This window comes from Microplitis demolitor, chromosome 6 (assembly GCF_026212275.2).
Source record: "Microplitis demolitor isolate Queensland-Clemson2020A chromosome 6, iyMicDemo2.1a, whole genome shotgun sequence".
NCBI lineage: Eukaryota > Metazoa > Arthropoda > Insecta > Hymenoptera > Braconidae > Microplitis > Microplitis demolitor.
In genome coordinates, this window is record NC_068550.1 from 11959502 (window position 1) to 11980435 (window position 20934).

A 20934-nucleotide genomic window follows, 5' to 3' on the forward strand; every position below is an offset into this window, starting at 1 on the left:
TAAATTTGAGCCCATTTAATTTTTGAACAAAAATTCAAAAAACCTCTTATTGCTTTACTCTTTCCAAAACAGTTATGATTTTGGATATTTCGTAACAAAAACTTAAATTTTTATTAGATGAAACACTTATAATATATTTATAATGCAATTAAATTTTACTATAATACGTACTAACATGATTTTTGATAATAAAGGAATGAATTCTGAGAAAAAAATAGAAGTCAATTGTTTGGTGATTGTCAATAAGTGTATTGAGAATTTCAACAATATCATAATTTGTCTAGCAGTTATTTATTCATTTAGTGCAAGCGCTTTTTTATTCCATATGTATTGTTCATAGGAAAAAATTACAATTTAAAATTCGGTACAGTAGCCTTTTACAGTTACACCTGGAGCTAGTTCAACCGAAGAGAAACTGTCCAGCCCTGTATTAGTGACTTTTGTTTCACTATTAACAGCAGCTCTTTTATTGATTAAATTATCTGTTATTCGTTCATCTCCATTCTTATTTCGAGTTAGTGTTGTCGATTGAGCCTCTATTAGATTAAGTGTCATATAGCTGTCTGACATGGAATACATTTTATTTGTACTGTATCCTAATGATTCTGGATTTGCATAAAGTTCATTGCTGACAGGTTGACTTATACTATTACTCATTTCTTTAGTGACTCCATTGCCGCTTATCAGTAGGTTCTTAATTGGTACATTCTCTGATGTTATCATGGCTGACATATTACTCTCGTAGACGTAATTTCGTTTCATCGATTGTCGCTGATGTGTAGTTTTCCTTAACATTGCCTGCATAAACAATTCAGTAGATGTTAAATAAAAATTAGCATTCAAAGTATTATACTCGGGAAGACGTCGATTGGACAGGTTCCACTTGGAAAAGTAACCGGTAGGACATATCCCAATAATACAAATCCCTATTACCCGAATTATCAATTACTAATAATCCCGATGACTCAAATTTTCAATCACCTAAAATCCCGATCACCAGTAATTTCAATTACCAATACTACCAATTACCCAAGTTTCCAATAATCCAAAACTTCGATAGCTGAACTTTTCATTAATCATAAACATTAATGACGAGACATTCCGATTGGACAAGTTTCGTAAGATCGAAGACGATTTCTTTGTCACATAACAAAGTAAACCATTTTGAGCTTTGTTATATAACAAAACAATTGACTTTGAGTTTACGAAACCTGTCCAATCAGAATGTCTTGTCATAATTGTTTCTGGTTAACGAAAAATTAACCTATCGAATTTTGGGTAATTGGAAATTTGGGTCATCGGGATTATTAGTAATTGGTAATTCAGGTAATAGGGATCTGGGTTATTGGGACATGTCCTATCGATTACTTTTCCAATTGAAACCTGTCCAATGGATGTCTTCCCTTATATTTGAAAAAGATAACAAAAATTAAATAATTATAGCTGAATTTAAAACATAACAAAACTAGTTCATTAATTATTCGATTAATTTGAGGGCAGCTTTAAAAACTCGATTAAATTTTCCTGTACGACAGTTTTATAATTAAAAGACAAATAATTTCCAAAAATTTATTTTTTCGAATTTCTGATGTTGATTTCGATAGGAATTGCTTATATGCATAGTTGAATTTAAATCGTTAATTGATTGTTACTTATTGTATACATCGGCTTAATCTTATGTCTAGTTATAATTGAGTTTAAAATCATATATAGTCTAAATTTTAAGGCTTATTAATTATAAGAAACATTCTCGTATGTTTCTTGACAAAATAAACCATCAAATATATATGGTAATATATTCTGAAATTGAGCTCTTAATATTAAAATTTACAACTGCAACATCGCAATTTTTCATTTCTCGCTTAAATAAAATGGAAATTTTTTTTTAACTTTGGAACTTAATAGTTTACAGTGGGATCATAACTTTAACATGTACAAGATATAATGTTTAAGTAAATTTGACGCTCTAAAAAAGGTCTCTTTCAGATTTGCGATATTTTTATTTCTCCAAAAGTTATCCAAACGTTATGTCCTGGTTGGTGGTTTGGTGCTGACGTAGTTGAGCGGTTAGTTATAAATAATAATTTGTATGGGTTGAACAGCCACCATTTTGTGGTTGAAATAAACCGGATGTTTCAATATATATATTATTTCATATATCTGAATCCGATTTATTAAACTCTAAAGGAATAGTTTTAAGCGATGTAAAAATGTAAAGTTAAATTAATTTATAAAATTGTTAATGTATTCTTAACGATAACTTCGAGAGAGAAAGAATGAAGTTAGTTTTTTATACTGAGCCTGACTGCACTCGATGATTCTGTTTCAGACTGATTTCTCTAGATCGAGAAAAACTGGAGTACGTTTCTTATCAATACGAGGCGCTTGGGCATCAGACTCGCGCATCGTTCGATATAGAGAGGTAGATCATACGGAAGCCCGGTTGGCTCACCGTCAACATACTAGAAAGTGGCGCTCCTTTTGCCCACAAGTGAACTAGTGCACTGGTGAACCTGTGGAGGCGACGCGATCACATTAGAAATGCCCCTTTTTTTTACATGTCGCTATTTGTCATGCGCACATTCAAAAATAACGCCGGATTGTTTACATTTATAATCACAACAACGTAACCGTTTATTACACGCTGAGACTAGTCAAAACTTATCGAAACTGGCTGTGAATTGCATATACGTTGCTTATATAAAATGGATTAAATTCAAAATTTATATTAATTTTCTAGCCAGTGTCGTAAATTTACAATTATTGTCGTAAAAGCACTTATGAAAAATATTCATAATGAATTTCGTGGAAGTATCCGACGGTAAAATATCTGTGCACTTACCAGTAAAAAATAATAGCTTAAGCACACAAACTATTCGTGCATACTTCCCAAATGTCAGTGGGCTTACATTTATAAATGAAAATAATAAAAGATGTGGACTTAGCATACTCAACGATAAATTCGAATTGTTACCCGGTGTAAATAAATATGAGGTTCACAGTTGCAATATTTTGAAAGGTAACTATTTATATATACTTGTAGTTCAAAGTATTCATATTATTTTTGCATATACGATGAACAGTTGAAATAAATTTTTTAAAGGAGTTTTGTTATTGGCAATTTAATAATCGTAATATAGATAAACAAGGTTATAAAATACCAAGCATTAAAACTTTGACTCAACGTGATCCTATTTTTTATAATTTTATTTTGAATGCAAAATCTAATGATTGTATTAATTCCAATAAAGCATAAAGTCAACGATGTAAAGAGGAAAAGGATTAATGAGATTATGAATGTAATTGAAGGAAAGTCAAGTGTTGTCTGCATCAGTCGACAACGAAGAATACGAAGTAAGTTATCATACTATTAAATTTATTTGTAAGCTATTTTACATAAAGTGCATAGGATCTTGTATACAATTGCTTGTCACTTATCATAAATATATATCATATCAACATGAAGTTTTCATTTTATCTAACCAAAAAATTTTCAACAGGTATCGGCTAAGAAAGTTAAAAAAATTATATACGTGGGATGGAGACATAAAGCAAGTTCGCAAGAAAATCGTTATATACAAATGAAAGAACTTGTGGGTGGAATAAAAAAAATTGAGCTCGATAACACTACAGAGTATACTTTCGAAGAAATCAAGGAAATGTCAATTGCAGTTATGAAAAATGAATTTAATGAGAATACATTGAGAAATTCATGCATTAAATTAGCTACTAGTAATGAAGAAGTGCTTGAAGATTTTACCAGTTTAAATGGAAAGAAATGTAAGTTTTGGGAATTTATTAATAAAAAACTAAGATTGAAAAACTCCCAACTACGATTATTTTTATTGAGCACGGGTCAAACAAAGAAAGACACGACCAACAGTGAAAAACACCACCAAGATCCCGATTCAAGTGAACAGCTGCGGTCCACCATTTCATCATCGAAGATAGGATGTCGATCAAAAATTCATTTTTCGATCAGTCAGAAAGGGTCTTCGATAATATCTTTGAAAAGTAAAGATTCAGTTGAAAATGCACCGAATAAAAAACCATCGCAAGTCTCAAAGGTTTCACGTTCCCTTGTGCGACCATCAACATGTGACGGTGAAGAAGATATTAAAGTACCAACTATTCAAGAAAATGACTTAGAGTTCATGGGAATTACATTGGGAAAAGGTGCATTTGGATGCGTAAAGCTAGCCACCTGGAATGGATCAGAAGTTGCAGTTAAATGCTTAAACGCGAATGATAATATAAAATATCTAGTAAGGGAAATAAAAGCTATGGACTTAATCCGTCATCCCAATATTGTATCAATCATGAGCGTATACTTAACTGATTTACGTGTTTACATAGTTATGGAATATTTTAAAAGAACAACTCTGACAACTTACATCTCAAATAACTGTACAACACTTGACTATCCTACTAAGAAGAATAGAAATTACTTAATTTCGCTTCAAATTTGTAAAGCTGTAGCCTACATGCATGGCCTAAATCCGTATATTCTACACAAGGACATAAAGCCTGATAATATCCTGATAAACCGGGATTTATTAGTGAAAATTTGTGATTTAGGATTAAGTAAAGTTAATGATCTTCCATCAAGTTTAAATACAACAATTAGTCAAAACTTCCACGGTACACCAATTTACATGTCACCTGAAATATTAATACACAATGAACCAGGAACCACTCATTCAGACGTGTGGTCTGTGGCATGCTGTATTGTCGAGCTGTTTTCTGAACAAAAAATATGGGAAGTTCTACCAAGATTTACCATTCATAACTTAAGGAGCACAATTTTAAGTTTAACTAAACCGACGGCTTTGAAAAATGTAACTGTTATTATACGTAATCAATTAAGTCAATGTTTTGAACATGATCCATTGAAAAGGCCTAACGCATTGATGTTGCTGCAATTATTTAGACGCCTCTATAAAGAATCACCGGATAGTAATAAATAATTATTTCATTTCATGAAATAAACCTATTTGCTATAAAGAAAAAAAAATTGATATAAAAAATACTTCAACTGCAAATATCAAGCCTTAAGTTATTAGTTCACTGATAAAAAATTTAACTTGACTCAAGACCAAGAATCTTGAACCGAGAATATCATTTAGCAGAAAGTTAAATTTTGTGGTCAAAAAGAAAAATTCTGAAATCAAGACAATTTTCTGGAACCAAGGATTATGTCTCGATTCAATAATTTTTCCTCAGGACGAAAGAAATTCTTTTTCTTCAAAATGATGTTCTTCGTTCAAGATTATTGCTATTCAGCCAAGTATAATTGTGGATCAGTGTACCTTATTTTTATTTTTATTTTTTAATTATATATACCTACTTGAAAGTAATCTCAAAAAAAAGTCAGAGTGTTTTTAGATTATAATTACATATCTAATACCATGAAAGATTATTACATTAAGAAAAATGTTAATATAATTTGTTGCAATATTGCAACAGATAACAAAGTATATATATATTTTTTTTTTTTTTAATGCAGAATTTTATGCGGATATTTATTGCATATGTACGTGCAAAGACTAATTATTATGAATAAGAAAAACAAAATATTATTGCAATATATCAGTGACTGAATATGGTAAAAATTAATAATATTTAAGTTGGATTATTTTTTTTTATTTACATGTATTTCTAATTTTTATATTGTCCGTTTAAAAAAGTTATGGAGTTCATATAGGTATTTTAGAAATATAGAATTACATTTTCGAAAAAGTTTAATAATTAATAGTTAATAATCAATAATAATTATTATTATTATCAGTGATTTATATTATTATTATCAGTGAGTTGCTAAGGTAAAAAAAATGATTAAATTAAAGAAGATACAAACTTATAAGAAGTTTAAAAATATGGTTGTTCAACAGATTGAATGTTATATTGAGTGCTTCCATTATATTATGTGCCAAAAAGCTTCACAAAAATGTTATTAATACCTATAAAAAAAAGTACTCATTATGGTTTTAATTTCAAATCTTCTTAAAAAGTTTATCAAAAAACCAAAAATGGTGTTTTCGCTGTAAATCTATAAGGATAAGTAATGGGTGTTCAAAACACGATTTGCTCTTAATCTAGAATGTTTAAAAGTTTTAAGTTAGTTACAATTTAACATAGATCAATAAAGATTGCAATACTAAAAATACTTAGTAAAATGTAAAAAGAATGAGCATAATAAAGAGAATTTATTGACATAATAAAAACATTAATAATATAAAAAAAATAGTACAAGAAGTACAAGAAATTGAATTATCAGATTTATAAATTAAAAAAAAAATTTGATATTGCAAAAAATATACTATATATTAGATGTCTCAACTTTGATTTTTTACAATTTTCGACGTTGTTAAAGTTTTAAACACTGTAACTGTTATTTGAAGAACTTGTAAAAACAATGCAAATTATTTTAACCACAATAAACTTTAATTTTGACTTTTAAATGCTGTATACTCTCGTAATATGTTGTTATATAAATCCAATGCTTCTTTAGGGGTTACTGGAATTTTTACATCAGAAATTAAAAGCTCCGATAGTTCCTTCATGTACGGCTCAAATAACTTAGGTGTTTTTGTAAAATTCTTCATAAGTTTTTCAACAACATTAGTATTGACTTTTTTCTTGTAATCTTTGCTGCCGTACTGATGAGGTAAATTAAACAAAACATTTGGTCTTCCAGCTAAATGATTTTGTACTGCCTGTCTTCGAATACGGTGTTGATTCCACAGTTTTTTGTTATTATCTAAATCATGCTTTATTAACGGACCAAAACAGAACTGCAGGCATTTAACATGCAAGTTACTATCATCAAATAATCCTTTTTCTTGCATACATTTGAAAAATTGGATATAAAAATCGACAGTATGTTGACGCATCCGCCCCCAATAAGATTCAATCCTTTGATTTTTCACGCTTTTGCCTTGAATAAAACTGTTATCTCCTGCAAGCTTATCCCGGTGACGTTTTCTTAAACAAATTTATAGGTCTCCTATAACTCCATTTTCGGAACCTTTATCTGATCTAATAATGGTCGGCAGAAATTTGAGACGCTTTACTGTTTTGAGGAAGTAGTGAGCTGTTACTGCTGGATCATTATTCGTTGTACCAACTTCTAACCATAAAACTGTTCTCGAAAACCCATCAATACAACCATGAATAGCAAAACCAAATTGTTTTAACTTGTCATAGCCATCTAAGTGCCATTGAACCGTTTGTCCGGGCCGATTGCTCAAAGTTTTATATAACAATTAAAGGAACAAGTTTTGTCCCTGAATTTGTGTAATCATTATAAAAATAAAAAAATTAATTTTCTTCGGATTTTCTTCCATTTTTACGATAGTTATTCGGTAAATGTAAGCTAAAAAGAAAAAAAAAATTTTCCCAAAAAAGGAGATAAAACAAGAATTTTTCACTTTTTTTTTACGTTTTATTCGGGTTTTTTTGTTTTGTTTTTTTTTTTTTTCGTTTTTCGAGAAAAAATTTTTATTTTTTTCTCTTTACCTTACATTTACCGAATAACCAACGTAAAAATGGAAAAAAATTGATTTTTTTATTTTGGGAATGATTACACAAATTAAGGAACGAAACTTGTTCCTTTAAGTGTTTTATAAAGCTGTGAGCAATCGACCCGGACAAACGGTTCAATGGATCAATTTGAGAATTTCCCGTGTTTTTGGGGATACATTGAGCTGTAAAATCACCTGGCAACATTATTTTTTTTATTGATATTTACAAAGTAGCGATGGGTTGACTAAAAAACCGAAAATGGCCATTTATTGTGGGTTTTTCAAATTAATATTAAGGATGAAAAAAATTGTTTTTTTTTTTAATCGAAATTGGAGCTTATAGGGTATTTATTCAATTTTCTGAAACTGCCCCTTAAAATTACTGTGCGACTATTAGTTGCTGAGATATTGATAATCAAAGACAAAAATATCCTTTATCGTTTGAAGGCTGATACCTCAGCAGAAAATAGTCGTAAAAAGAAACAAAAAAAAGAAAATTGTAGCTGAATGAATTTCCTAAACGAGCCATAAATCGGGTTTTTCAAGAAAAAAAAAAAAAATTCCCGGCCCCGTAGACCTAGAAAACGAAACCAAAAAATTTAGAAAAATTTTGTCTTGACCTATTTCCTATGATTCCGTAAATACCGTGGCTCAAAAAATTATTTTGCTGGAAGATCTTTAAACTAGTGATTTCAAGCTTCAATTTGTTTTTATTCATTTTTTCGATACGATCATTTTCCATGAAAATACAGACTTCCAAAAATCGCTAAAAATTTCATAAAATTTTCTTGTTCCTTTAATTTTTTGGATAAGTGTTCATAAATTCATATTTATATTAGACTGGGCCAAAAAAATCGACTATTTTTTTTTTCTTTCGATACTGTGAAAATAATATTCCTGATAAACAAAAAAAATTATTGTGCAAGTTTGAGCCCATAATATCAATATTAAGAGGTGTATCGTTACGGCTATTAGTTTTTTGACAGAAAGTTTATTTTGTACCGAAAACTCGTAAATAATCTACCCAAAAAATTTAAGCAATGTATATTCTTAAAAGAAATTGAATTCTCTACAAAACATCTCTCCTAGTAAATTGACATAAAACGAGCCGTTTTCTTGTAACCGTGTTTCAAATACCCGCGTAAAAAAAATTTGATACCAAGATGAGACTCATTATGAATATCATGACGAATCTCATATTTTGACACAAATATGAGATTCCCAGGCAATACATATTAACAAGTAAGATTGTGTTGAAACTCTTATCATAATTAAATTTTCAAGTAACTTAATCCGTATGTTATATTGAATGTAAATTCAACTGTTTTGAATGATCTCTCAACATTCTTAGTATAATTTCATCATTTTATGAAAAACTTTATAAATACTTACTTTTCATTTTCTATGTAGTAAGAATTTAATCATTATATATCTTGCTCAGCTTATGAGAATATTGAATTTTTTTTTCTACACACATTGCAAATATTATGATCTTTTAAAAATATTATGAAGCATCCAATAAAATATCTTTGAATAATTTTATTTGTCTTTTATTACAGAAATTAATAGGCATCAATATTAATATCGAAAATTATACATATATTTTTTTATTCGATTCAAGATAATTTCTTGTGAACTCACAATTATTTCATAAAGATATAATTATCTGCATAGTGTAATTCTTATAATACAATCGTGAATCATTTGTGGATTATTTGTAATGTATACTCAATTCATATATGATTCCATATTCTGATCTCCGAAAACGACCAATTCAGCACCTTGCTAATTTTGTTGCGAACAGTGTTTAAACGAAATATTTATGAAAATTTATCATCAACATATCATAATATTTGAATGCGTTGATTATAATCTAATTAAATTTTACTCGTTTTATCAGGAGTGTGTCATGCTTTAACTAACATAAGTTCGTGAGGATGACAATTTGAAGACAAATTATAATCGTAAAAGTATATTTTTAACTTTTGCTATCCTTAACAATTGTGTCATAATAGTTTAATGAATTAGTGATAAAAAATTCTTTATTTTTTTTTTGTCTGCATAGCTTACATATCATCAAGAATTTACAAAAGCGTTAGTAGAACACATCTCATTGCTTCGCAAATGAGTTGTGCAATCAACTCATAAAAATTACAGGCTAAATTCATTATGATGCTATTATAATCTTTAGAATGATTTGCTCCGAAGTGAAAATAATTTCGTTAATGATTTCAAAATTAGTTCATTTCATAAATTCATAAAAATATTATAAAAATATTTTTTTACGTTTCCTTTCTTCGAACTAAGCGTTTTAATAGATTAATAAAATAACATTTTTTTTCTTTTACATGATTTACATCCACAAACATTTGTTATAAACTCAAAATGATACACAGATAAATTTATTATGAAATTATAATAATCTATCAATTAATTTTTTATATTTGCAGTTAATAAAATAATGAAATAATTTTATTTTGGGAACTGTTTTATATCGTAAGTATACCGATATATATTAGGAAATATTCTATCATGATTTATACAATTAGAACAGTTGATTACAAATTCCTGATAATAACAAACTAGATTGATCATGCAATCATGATCATTTTTAAGGTAAATTTTCAAAAGTGTATAAAATTTCTGCTTAGTTTATATAATTATCACGATTAAAAGTGTAATTTTTGAAAAAATATATAAAAATTTGTCCTCACTCTAACAAATAAGTATTCGGATGGGTTTAAATCTTCATTTTGGATGCATGCATATTATTATCTCGAGGAATTAATCATGAATTCATGATGACATATTGGACCTCAGTCAAAATGTCCTTCTAAACTAATTTTAGTTAAAAATCTCATAAAGATAATTTTATTTATTATAGTAGCTATTATCAAAAATACCATGTATTAATGATTACATCTTGATGAAATAATCATAAAATTATGATATCCATGAATTCGTTATGATATAATTAAAGTTATTAAATAACCTCTTTTCGAGAATAAAATTTTACTGTTAATTCATGATTTCAAATTACTTATTTATCTTAAAATTTTCATTTTGACCATTTAGAAATAATCGATTTACAAATACGTTCAATTACATGTTTCAATAGTAAATATAATTAGTCACATTTTGTTCCGTAACTGTTTAATTCATACGAAATGACTTTATCTATTTGTTCATTTATTTAAATTTATATAATAGCTTATCTTTTGGCATCTGTATCAATGAGCAATGAAAAAATGATTCAATTTGAAGAAATTGCAAATATAAAAAATTAATTTACAGATTATTATGATTTCATAATAAATGAATAAATGTATCATTTTGAGTTTATATTAAATTTTCGTAGATGTAAATCATGTAAAAATAAAAAAATTGTTATTTTATTAATCTATTTAAACTCTTAGTTTCAAGATAGGGAACGTGGAAAAATATTTTTATAATATTTCTATGTATTCATGGAGTAAATTAATTTTGACATCGTACTGATCTAATAGAATTATTTTTATAGTAAATTATTCTATAGATTATAATCCCGACTATAATTTTTGATAAGGACCTGACGAGGTTCTTGTCAGGTTGACCTTATTTCAAATAAAGTCCCGATCAGGATATCCTGACAAGGAACTGATGTGGATGTAACATTTGAGACTCATGAAATCCTTATTAGGATTGCCTTATCAGGTTCTTACCAGGACATCCTCATTAAATCCTTATCAGGGTTGTCTTATTAGTAATTATTTAAGAAAAATATTAAATTTCGAAAAAAAATAAGAGAACTGTAATTCGATCGGGAATGTTATCTATTGTATTAAGAGCATTTATTAGAGGAAGTAAACATTTTTTATTGATGGGAATATCCCGGCGAGCTCTGGGCTCGAACCTGCATCCTTCCGATTCAAAGTCTTTATTGCTATCCACTGCGCTGACCTACATATGTAATGTTGCGAATATTATTTTCATTATGATGTCAGAAGATAACTGATGAAGAAGTAACAAATCTGTGCTGCAATGATTGACGTGATTTTTATATAATATTCATTTGTACTTTGCTTAATTTTTAGCCGGTAAATAAAATATTTAAAGGGATCGGATAATTTTTTTTTTTGAATAAGGATATCTTGATGAGGTCCTGACAAGGAACTTGTCAGGTCGAACAGATGGCAAAAAACTTTTCTGAGTAAAGATATCCTGACGACGTCCTGATAAGAAACTCGTCAGGTTAATCCGATGGCAAATAACTATTTTTTCATAAGAATATCCTGATGAGGTCCTGTTAAGGAACTCATCAAGTTAGCCCTAATAAGGTAAACCTTTTATTAACCTGACAAGGTCCTTATGATACTTCAGGCAAATCAGGAAAAAACTTTAGTCAGGTAATAACATCATAATAAATTTATCCTGTTATTTTTATAAGTTTATTGTGTCACGTAGCGATTCAAACGTGAATTGCTGCGCGCGCTTTTCCATCTCGCCGTGAATTCGACAACACCTCCTAGCTCAAATCAAGCGCATTTATTTATTATAATTTATTATTATTCGAATATTTATATTATTTTGATAGATTATTTTAGTATGATTTAATTATGGATTTATTGATATTATTGTTTATTATGTTTATATATATTTTTTGATAATTATTTTGAAAATTATGTACTTAATCGATATTTTCATTTCAGTGAGTAGCACACGTGCGCGTATGTTGTAGATAAAAATATCGACCGAAGGGAGAGTGATTCGACATAGTGGGGATAAAAATCAATATTTTTATCCAGCCACGTGGTGCACTAAATTAATTATTATTTTATTATTTGAAAGAGATAGTACCGATTATGTTTATGTTTATTGATAGGAAATATTATTCAATTTATTATTATGATATAACTCAGGTCGTGTGACAATTTTATATGTTTTATTTTAATTGATAATTTCGGGTCCGAGGTCATGAGAGGGAATAACACGTGAGTGATTACGCTCCCTCGGAAAAATCAAGGAAAGATATAGGGAGAGAGGACCGGGATTTTGTGAAGGTAGGACGTGTTGTTGTCCGTGATTATTTCTGAGTAAATTGTTCTGGCCCAGTTGCCTTAATGAAATAATTACATAGTTAAAGTTTGTTTAATTTGAATAATTAGTTTTTTTATTATATTAAGTCAAAAGTATAGTTCGAATATCGTATGGTTAAATAGATCCAGAAGTAATTTTTGTCAACGCCGGTAAGTCAGTTGTGTTATCATTTGTTGCATCGGCTATCGCTAGTCCTTCAGTAGAGTTGATCGCGGTATTTGTATCATAAATAATTGAACCTGAGTTATTTATGTAATAAGTTGAATATATTCGGCGTCCGTCACGGCATTCGGGTGCATATGTACTAAGACGCGTCGAGTAAATTCCTTAGAAGATTAGACAAGGATAGTAGCGTATGTAGCTCCTTGTCTCACGCTAGTATTTTACGTATTGTTTTAATGTTATATTTCAGTATTTAAAATATTATTTCTCTGGGTAAAATTTATTTTATGAATTAATGGTATGCAACCCAGTGTTGCCAAATATATAGTGAGTACCCGTCTCTTTCTCTCCCCATATTTTTATAATATTTTTATGAATTTATGAAATGAACTAATTTTGAAATCATTAACGAAATTATTTTCACTTCGGAGCAAATCATTCTAAAGATTATAATAGCATCATAATGAATTTAGCCTGTAATTTTTATGAGTTGATTGCACAACTCATTTGCGAAGCAATGAGATGTGTTCTACTAACGCTTTTGTAAATTCTTGATGATATGTAAGCTATGCAGACAAAAAAAAAATAAAGAATTTTTTATCACTAATTCATTAAACTATTATGACACAATTGTTAAGGATAGCAAAAGTTAAAAATATACTTTTACGATTATAATTTGTCTTCAAATTGTCATCCTCACGAACTTATGTTAGTTAAAGCATGACACACTCCTGATAAAACGAGTAAAATTTAATTAGATTATAATCAACGCATTCAAATATTATGATATGTTGATGATAAATTTTCATAAATATTTCGTTTAAACACTGTTCGCAACAAAATTAGCAAGGTGCTGAATTGGTCGTTTTCGGAGATCAGAATATGGAATCATATATGAATTGAGTATACATTACAAATAATCCACAAATGATTCACGATTGTATTATAAGAATTACACTATGCAGATAATTATATCTTTATGAAATAATTGTGAGTTCACAAGAAATTATCTTGAATCGAATAAAAAAATATATGTATAATTTTCTATATTAATATTGATGCCTATTAATTTCTGTAATAAAAGACAAATAAAATTATTCAAAGATATTTTATTGGATGCTTCATAATATTTTTAAAAGATCATAATATTTGCAATGTGTGTAGAAAAAAAAATTCAATATTCTCATAAGCTGAGCAAGATATATAATGATTAAATTCTTACTACATAGAAAATGAAAAGTAAGTATTTATAAAGTTTTTCATAAAATGATGAAATTATACTAAGAATGTTGAGAGATCATTCAAAACAGTTGAATTTACATTCAATATAACATACGGATTAAGTTACTTGAAAATTTAATTATGATAAGAGTTTCAACACAATCTTACTTGTTAATATGTATTGCCTGGGAATCTCATATTTGTGTCAAAATATGAGATTCGTCATGATATTCATAATGAGTCTCATCTTGGTATCAAATTTTTTTTACGCGGGTATTTGAAACACGGTTACAAGAAAACGGCTCGTTTTATGTCAATTTACTAGGAGAGATGTTTTGTAGAGAATTCAATTTCTTTTAAGAATATACATTGCTTAAATTTTTTGGGTGGATTATTTACGAGTTTTCGGTACAAAATAAACTTTCTGTCAAAAAACTAATAGCCGTAACGATACACCTCTTAATATTAATATTATGGGCTCAAACTTGCACAATAATTTTTTTTGTTTATCAGGAATATTATTTTCACAGTATCGAAAGAAAAAAAAAATAGTCGATTTTTTTGGCCCAGTCTAATATAAATATGAATTTATGAACACTTATCCAAAAAATTAAAGGAACAAGAAAATTTTATGAAATTTTTAGCGATTTTTGGAAGTCTGTATTTTCATGGAAAATGATCGTATCGAAAAAATGAATAAAAACAAATTGAAGCTTGAAATCACTAGTTTAAAGATCTTCCAGCAAAATAATTTTTTGAGCCACGGTATTTACGGAATCATAGGAAATAGGTCAAGACAAAATTTTTCTAAATTTTTTGGTTTCGTTTTCTAGGTCTACGGGGCCGGGAATTTTTTTTTTTTTTCTTGAAAAACCCGATTTATGGCTCGTTTAGGAAATTCATACAGCTACAATTTTCTTTTTTTTGTTTCTTTTTACGACTATTTTCTGCTGAGGTATCAGCCTTCAAACGATAAAGGATATTTTTGTCTTTGATTATCAATATCTCAGCAACTAATAGTCGCACAGTAATTTTAAGGGGCAGTTTCAGAAAATTGAATAAATACCCTATAAGCTCCAATTTCGATTAAAAAAAAAAACAATTTTTTTCATCCTTAATATTAATTTGAAAAACCCACAATAAATGGCCATTTTCGGTTTTTTAGTCAACCCATCGCTACTTTGTAAATATCAATAAAAAAAATAATGTTGCCAGGTGATTTTACAGCTCAATGTATCCCCAAAAACACGGGAAATTCTCAAATTGATCCATTGAACCGTTTGTCCGGGTCGATTGCTCACAGCTTTATAAAACACTTAAAGGAACAAGTTTCGTTCCTTAATTTGTGTAATCATTCCCAAAATAAAAAAATCAATTTTTTTCCATTTTTACGTTGGTTATTCGGTAAATGTAAGGTAAAGAGAAAAAAATAAAAATTTTTTCTCGAAAAACGAAAAAAAAAAAAAACAAAACAAAAAAACCCGAATAAAACGTAAAAAAAAAGTGAAAAATTCTTGTTTTATCTCCTTTTTTGGGAAAATTTTTTTTTTCTTTTTAGCTTACATTTACCGAATAACTATCGTAAAAATGGAAGAAAATCCGAAGAAAATTAATTTTTTTATTTTTATAATGATTACACAAATTCAGGGACAAAACTTGTTCCTTTAATTGTTATATAAAACTTTGAGCAATCGGCCCGGACAAACGGTTCAATGAGTCAATTTAAAAATTTCCAGGGTTTTTGGGTATACATTAAGTGGTAAAATCACCTGGCAACATTATTTTTTTCGTCGATACTTACAAAGTAGCGATGTGCTGACTAAAAGACCAGAAAATAGCAATTTTTGTGGATTTTTCAAATTGATATTAAGGATGAAAAAAATTTTTTTTTTCGAATAAATCGAAAATGAAGCTTATAGGGTATTTATTCAAGTTTCTTAAACTGCCTTTTAAATTACTGTGTGACCATTAGTTGCTGAGATATCGATAATCAACGACAAAAGGATCTTTTATTATTTGAAGGCTGATATCTAAGCAGAAAATAGTCGTACAGAGAAACAAAAAAGGCAAATTGTAGCTGAAAAAATTTCCTAAAGGAGCCATGAATTGGTGTTTTCTAAAAAAATTTTCCAGGCCCCGTAGACCTAAAAAACGAAACCAAAACATTTAGAAAAATTTTGTCTCGACCTATTTCTTATGATTCCGCAAAAACCGTGGCTCAAAAAATTATTTTACTGGAAGATCTTTAAGTAAGAGATTTCAAACTTCAATTTGCTTTCTTTATTTTTTTGATACGATCGTTTCTCACGAAAATACAGACTTCCAAAAACTGCTAAAAATTTAATAAAATTTTCTTGTTCCTTTAATTTTTTAAATAAGTGTTATATAATATAAGATAATATAATATTATTTAGAATATTCAAAACACATTGATAAAATTATTTTTCATTTAAGATTTATTATATACAAATAAACGCTGACGAATAGCTGCACAAATATCTATTTCGTTCTAAGATAACTTTTGATTATGCATAAGTGACTGATTTGTTTATAACGAAAATGGAAAAAGCGTGAGAACCGAGAATGGATCATTCGAGAATATTGATTATCTTGATCTTACGGAAGCCCGGTTGGCTCACCGTCAACATACTGGAAAGTGGCGCTCCTTTTGCCCACAAGTGAACTAGTGCACATGTTCACTAGTGCACTGGTGAACCTGTGGAGGCGACGCGATCACATTAGAAATGCCCCTTTTTTTTACATGTCGCTATTTGTCATGCGCACATTCAAAAATAATATAGTAAATATTGTATCAACTTGCTCATTCACGTAACTGACAAAAAATTAAATTAACAATTGTAGTGTATGTAGATAGTAGATAAATATTGGTATTTTAGTAGACATCATCTGTAAAGTATAATTGAAGTATAATTAATACGCAGAAATTAAAAATAACCATGACAGAACAGTTAATAAGACAATACTTTAATGAGAATTATAAAATTTCTGGAATTCGTGAGTTATTAATCAAAAAAAATAATATTACCATTTCAATTAGTAAAATCAAGCGAATATTATCTTCGTCAAAAAAAAAACGGTTTACGTTATAATTGTAAATTCTTGATGATATGTAAGCTATGCAGACAAAAAAAAATAAAGAATTTTTTATCACTAATTCATTAAACTATTATGACACAATTGTTAAGGATAGCAAAAGTTAAAAATGTACTTTTACGATTATAATTTGTCTTCAAATTGTCATCCTCATGAACTTATGTTAGTTAAAGCATGACACACTCCTGATAAAACGAGTAAAATTTAATTAGATTATAATCAACGCATTCAAATATTATGATATGTTGATGATAAATTTTCATAAATATTTCGTTTAAACACTGTTCGCAACAAAATTAGCAAGGTGCTGAATTGGTCGTTTTCGGAGATCAGAATATGGAATCATATATGAATTGAGTATACATTACAAATAATCCACAAATGATTCACGATTGTATTATAAGAATTACACTATGCAGATAATTATATCTTTATGAAATAATTGTGAGTTCACAAGAAATTATCTTGAATCGAATAAAAAAATATATGTATAATTTTCGATATTAATATTGATGCCTATTAATTTCTGTAATAAAAGACAAATAAAATTATTCAAAGATATTTTATTGGATGCTTCATAATATTTTTAAAAGATCATAATATTTGCAATGTGTGTAGAAAAAAAAATTCAATATTCTCATAAGCTGAGCAAGATATATAATGATTAAATTCTTACTACATAGAAAATGAAAAGTAAGTATTTATAAAGTTTTTCATAAAATGATGAAATTATACTAAGAATGTTGAGAGATCATTCAAAACAGTTGAATTTACATTCAATATAACATACGGATTAAGTTACTTGAAAATTTAATTATGATAAGAGTTTCAACACAATCTTACTTGTTAATATGTATTGCCTGGGAATCTCATATTTGTGTCAAAATATGAGATTCGTCATGATATTCATAATGAGTCTCATCTTGGTATCAAATTTTTTTTACGCGGGTATTTGAAACACGGTTACAAGAAAACGGCTCGTTTTATGTCAATTTACTAGGAGAGATGTTTTGTAGAGAATTCAATTTCTTTTAAGAATATACATTGCTTAAATTTTTTGGGTAGATTATTTACGAGTTTTCGGTACAAAATAAACTTTCTGTCAAAAAACTAATAGCCGTAACGATACACCTCTTAATATTGATATTATGGGCTCAAACTTGCACAATAATTTTTTTTGTTTATCAGGAATATTATTTTCACAGTATCGAAAGAAAAAAAAAATAGTCGATTTTTTTGGCCCAGTCTAATATAAATATGAATTTATGAACACTTATCCAAAAAATTAAAGGAACAAGAAAATTTTATGAAATTTTTAGCGATTTTTGGAAGTCTGTATTTTCATGGAAAATGATCGTATCGAAAAAATGAATAAAAACAAATTGAAGCTTGAAATCACTAGTTTAAAGATCTTCCAGCAAAATAATTTTTTGAGCCACAGTATTTACGGAATCATAGGAAATAGGTCAAGACAAAATTTTTCTAAATTTTTTGGTTTCGTTTTCTAGGTCTACGGGGCCGGGAATTTTTTTTTTTTTCTTGAAAAACCCGATTTATGACTCGTTTAGGAAATTCATTCAGCTACAATTTTCTTTTTTTTGTTTCTTTTTACGACTATTTTCTGCTGAGGTATCAGCCTTCAAACGATAAAGGATATTTTTGTCTTTGATTATCAATATCTCAGCAACTAATAGTCGCACAGTAATTTTAAGGGGCAGTTTCAGAAAATTGAATAAATACCCTATAAGCTCCAATTTCGATTAAAAAAAAAAACAATTTTTTTCATCCTTAATATTAATTTGAAAAACCCACAATAAATGGCCATTTTCGGTTTTTTAGTCAACCCATCGCTACTTTGTAAATATCAATAAAAAAAATAATGTTGCCAGGTGATTTTACAGCTCAATGTATCCCCAAAAACACGGGAAATTCTCAAATTGATCCATTGAACCGTTTGTCCGGGTCGATTGCTCACAGCTTTATAAAATACTTAAAGGAACAAGTTTCGTTCCTTAATTTGTGTAATCATTCCCAAAATAAAAAAATCAATTTTTTTCCATTTTTACGTTGGTTATTCGGTAAATGTAAGGTAAAGAGAAAAAAATAAAAATTTTTTCTCGAAAAACGAAAAAAAAAAAAAAACAAAACAAAAAAACCCGAATAAAATGTAAAAAAAAAGTGAAAAATTCTTGTTTTATCTCCTTTTTTGGGAAAATTTTTTTTTTCTTTTTAGCTTACATTTACCGAATAACTATCGTAAAAATGGAAGAAAATCCGAAGAAAATTAATTTTTTTATTTTTATAATGATTACACAAATTCAGGGACAAAACTTGTTCCTTTAATTGTTATATAAAACTTTGAGCAATCGGCCCGGACAAACGGTTCAATGAGTCAATTTAAAAATTTCCAGGGTTTTTGGGTATACATTAAGTGGTAAAATCACCTGGCAACATTATTTTTTTCGTCGATACTTACAAAGTAGCGATGTGCTGACTAAAAGACCAGAAAATAGCAATTTTTGTGGATTTTTCAAATTGATATTAAGGATGAAAAAAATTTTTTTTTTCGAATAAATCGAAAATGAAGCTTATAGGGTATTTATTCAAGTTTCTTAAACTGCCTTTTAAATTACTGTGTGACCATTAGTTGCTGAGATATCGATAATCAACGACAAAAGGATCTTTTATTATTTGAAGGCTGATATCTAAGCAGAAAATAGTCGTACAGAGAAACAAAAAAGGCAAATTGTAGCTGAAAAAATTTCCTAAAGGAGCCATGAATTGGTGTTTTCTAAAAAAATTTTCCAGGCCCCGTAGACCTAAAAAACGAAACCAAAACATTTAGAAAAATTTTGTCTCGACCTATTTCTTATGATTCCGCAAAAACCGTGGCTCAAAAAATTATTTTACTGGAAGATCTTTAAGTAAGAGATTTCAAACTTCAATTTGCTTTCTTTATTTTTTTGATACGATCGTTTCTCACGAAAATACAGACTTCCAAAAACTGCTAAAAATTTAATAAAATTTTCTTGTTCCTTTAATTTTTTAAATAAGTGTTATATAATATAAGATAATATAATATTATTTAGAATATTCAAAACACATTGATAAAATTATTTTTCATTTAAGATTTATTATATACAAATAAACGCTGACGAATAGCTGCACAAATATCTATTTCGTTCTAAGATAACTTTTGATTATGCATAAGTGACTGATTTGTTTATAACGAAAATGGAAAAAGCGTGAGAACCGAGAATGGATCATTCGAGAATATTGATTATCTTGATCTTACGGAAGCCCGGTTGGCTCACCGTCAACATACTGGAAAGTGGCGCTCCTTTTGCCCACAAGTGAACTAGTGCACATGTTCACTAGTGCACTGGTGAACCTGTGGAGGCGACGCGATCACATTAGAAATGCCCCTTTTTTTTACATGTCGCTATTTGTCATGCGCACATTCAAAAATAATATAGTAAATATTGTATCAACTTGCTCATTTACGTAACTGACAAAAAATTAAATTAACAATTGTAGTGTATGTAGATAGTAGATAAATATTGGTATTTTAGTAGACATCATCTGTAAAGTATAATTGAAGTATAATTAATACGCAGAAATTAAAAATAACCATGACAGAACAGTTAATAAGACAATACTTTAATGAGAATTATAAAATTTCTGGAATTCGTGAGTTATTAATCAAAAAAAATAATATTACCATTTCAATTAGTAAAATCAAGCGAATATTATCTTCGTCAAAAAAAAAACGGTTTACGTTATAATTGTAAATTCTTGATGATATGTAAGCTATGCAGACAAAAAAAAATAAAGAATT

The 20934-nt window shown here is 28.4% G+C and overlaps 1 protein-coding gene across 1 annotated transcript; it reads right to left on the reverse strand.

Moving 5' to 3' along the window:
• Positions 1-270: 270 nt before the first annotated feature.
• Positions 271-18519, reverse strand: LOC128667972 (uncharacterized). Its single transcript, XM_053739938.1, has 2 exons — positions 17029-18519; positions 271-798 (listed from the first exon to the last, which is right to left on the reverse strand). The coding sequence occupies exons 1-2, from the start codon at positions 17029-17031 to the stop codon at positions 355-357; spliced, it is 447 nt and encodes a 148-aa protein (XP_053595913.1). The 5' UTR covers positions 17032-18519; the 3' UTR covers positions 271-354.
• Between the last annotated feature and the right edge of the window lie 2415 nt (positions 18520-20934).